Here is a 1,394-nt window from a genome sequence, read left to right on the forward strand (position 1 = left end):
GGAAATGAGTTCCCCATAATAACTCCAATATAATAACTACAGGATGGCTGGTCACGAGAATGATTAGATGATTTCCTAAAACATAAGATTTACCATCTTGGACCTGAAGAAAATGTCTACAATTCCATCTGCATTACTAATAAAAAAATTGTAGATATTGATCCTGTCTTCTGCCTGAATCAATGAGTACAGTCAGAGGAGGTATCATCTTTTGAAAGATCTTTTCTGTCTTTCAATGATGTTGCATTCCCAGTCCCATGAAAACATCTCCTTCTTTCAACCATCTGCTTTCCTGCTGATTGGCATTCCAGGTCTGGAAGCTATGCATGGATGGATCTCCATCCCCTTCTGTTCCATGTATACTTTGGCTCTCACAGGCAACTGCCTGATCCTGCTAGCTGTGAGGAAGACTCCCAGTCTGCACCAGCCCATGTATTACTTCCTATCCATGTTGTCTCTCACTGACTTGGGACTCACTTTGTGCACTCTTCCTACCACGATGGCTGTGCTCTGGTTTGACTATCGCCACATAGCCTTTAATGCCTGCTTGGTCCAGATGTTTTTCCTCCATTCTTTCTCTGTTGTGGAGTCTTCAGTGCTTCTGGCAATGTCCTTTGATCGCTTCATGGCCATCTCTAATCCCCTGCGCTATGCATCTGTCCTTACCAACAGTGTCATTGGCAGAATTGGAATAGCTATTGTGACCCGTGCCACTGTGCCTTTCCTGCTGAAGAGGCTGAACTTCTGCCCTGAGAAAATCCAACTTTCCCACTCATTCTGCTTCCATGCTGACATGATGAAGAGGGCCTGTGCTGACATCACTGTCAACATACTATATGGACTCTATGTGGTTCTTTCCACAGGATTTGTGGATTCCTTGCTAATTGTTTTCTCCTATGGACTCATATTGCACACTGTGATGGGTTTGGCTTCCCCTAAAGAACGGGCCCGGGCCCTGAACACTTGTGTCTCCCATATTCTAGCTGTTCTGGTCTTCTATATTCCAGTCATTGGAGTGTCCATTATCCACCGCTTTGGTAGGCATGCACCCCCAATTGTGCATGCCCTTGTTGCCTATGTCTACTTAGTAGTGCCCCCTGTGCTCAACCCTATCATCTACAGTGTCAAGTCCAAGCACATTAGGGAGGCAATGTTGAGGTTGCTAAGGAGAAAGAGCTAAAATTGATTTGTCTAAGGAATAGTCCTAGGATCCTAGCAAACTCAAGATGGTTGTGATGGGGTGGGAACTATGAACACAGCCAGAACCATGAACAGAATAACATTTTTGCAGAGCCTTTACTTCATAGAAATTGAAGAGAAGAGATATCAAATTTGAAAAGTGAGATAGTGCCCATTCTTATGAAAGTCCAGATGGAGAGCACAATGTAAAACTT

The 1,394-nt window shown here is 44.0% G+C and overlaps 1 protein-coding gene across 1 annotated transcript; it reads left to right on the top strand.

The window, feature by feature from the left end:
• The first annotated feature begins 238 nt into the window (after positions 1 to 238).
• LOC118836626 (olfactory receptor 51G2-like) lies at positions 239 to 1,180 on the top strand. The gene has a single exon (XM_036743865.1). The coding sequence runs from the start codon at positions 239 to 241 to the stop codon at positions 1,178 to 1,180; it is 942 nt and encodes a 313-aa protein (XP_036599760.1).
• The last annotated feature ends 214 nt before the right edge of the window (positions 1,181 to 1,394 follow it).

Source organism: Trichosurus vulpecula, chromosome 2 (assembly GCF_011100635.1).
Source record: "Trichosurus vulpecula isolate mTriVul1 chromosome 2, mTriVul1.pri, whole genome shotgun sequence".
Taxonomy (NCBI): domain Eukaryota; kingdom Metazoa; phylum Chordata; class Mammalia; order Diprotodontia; family Phalangeridae; genus Trichosurus; species Trichosurus vulpecula.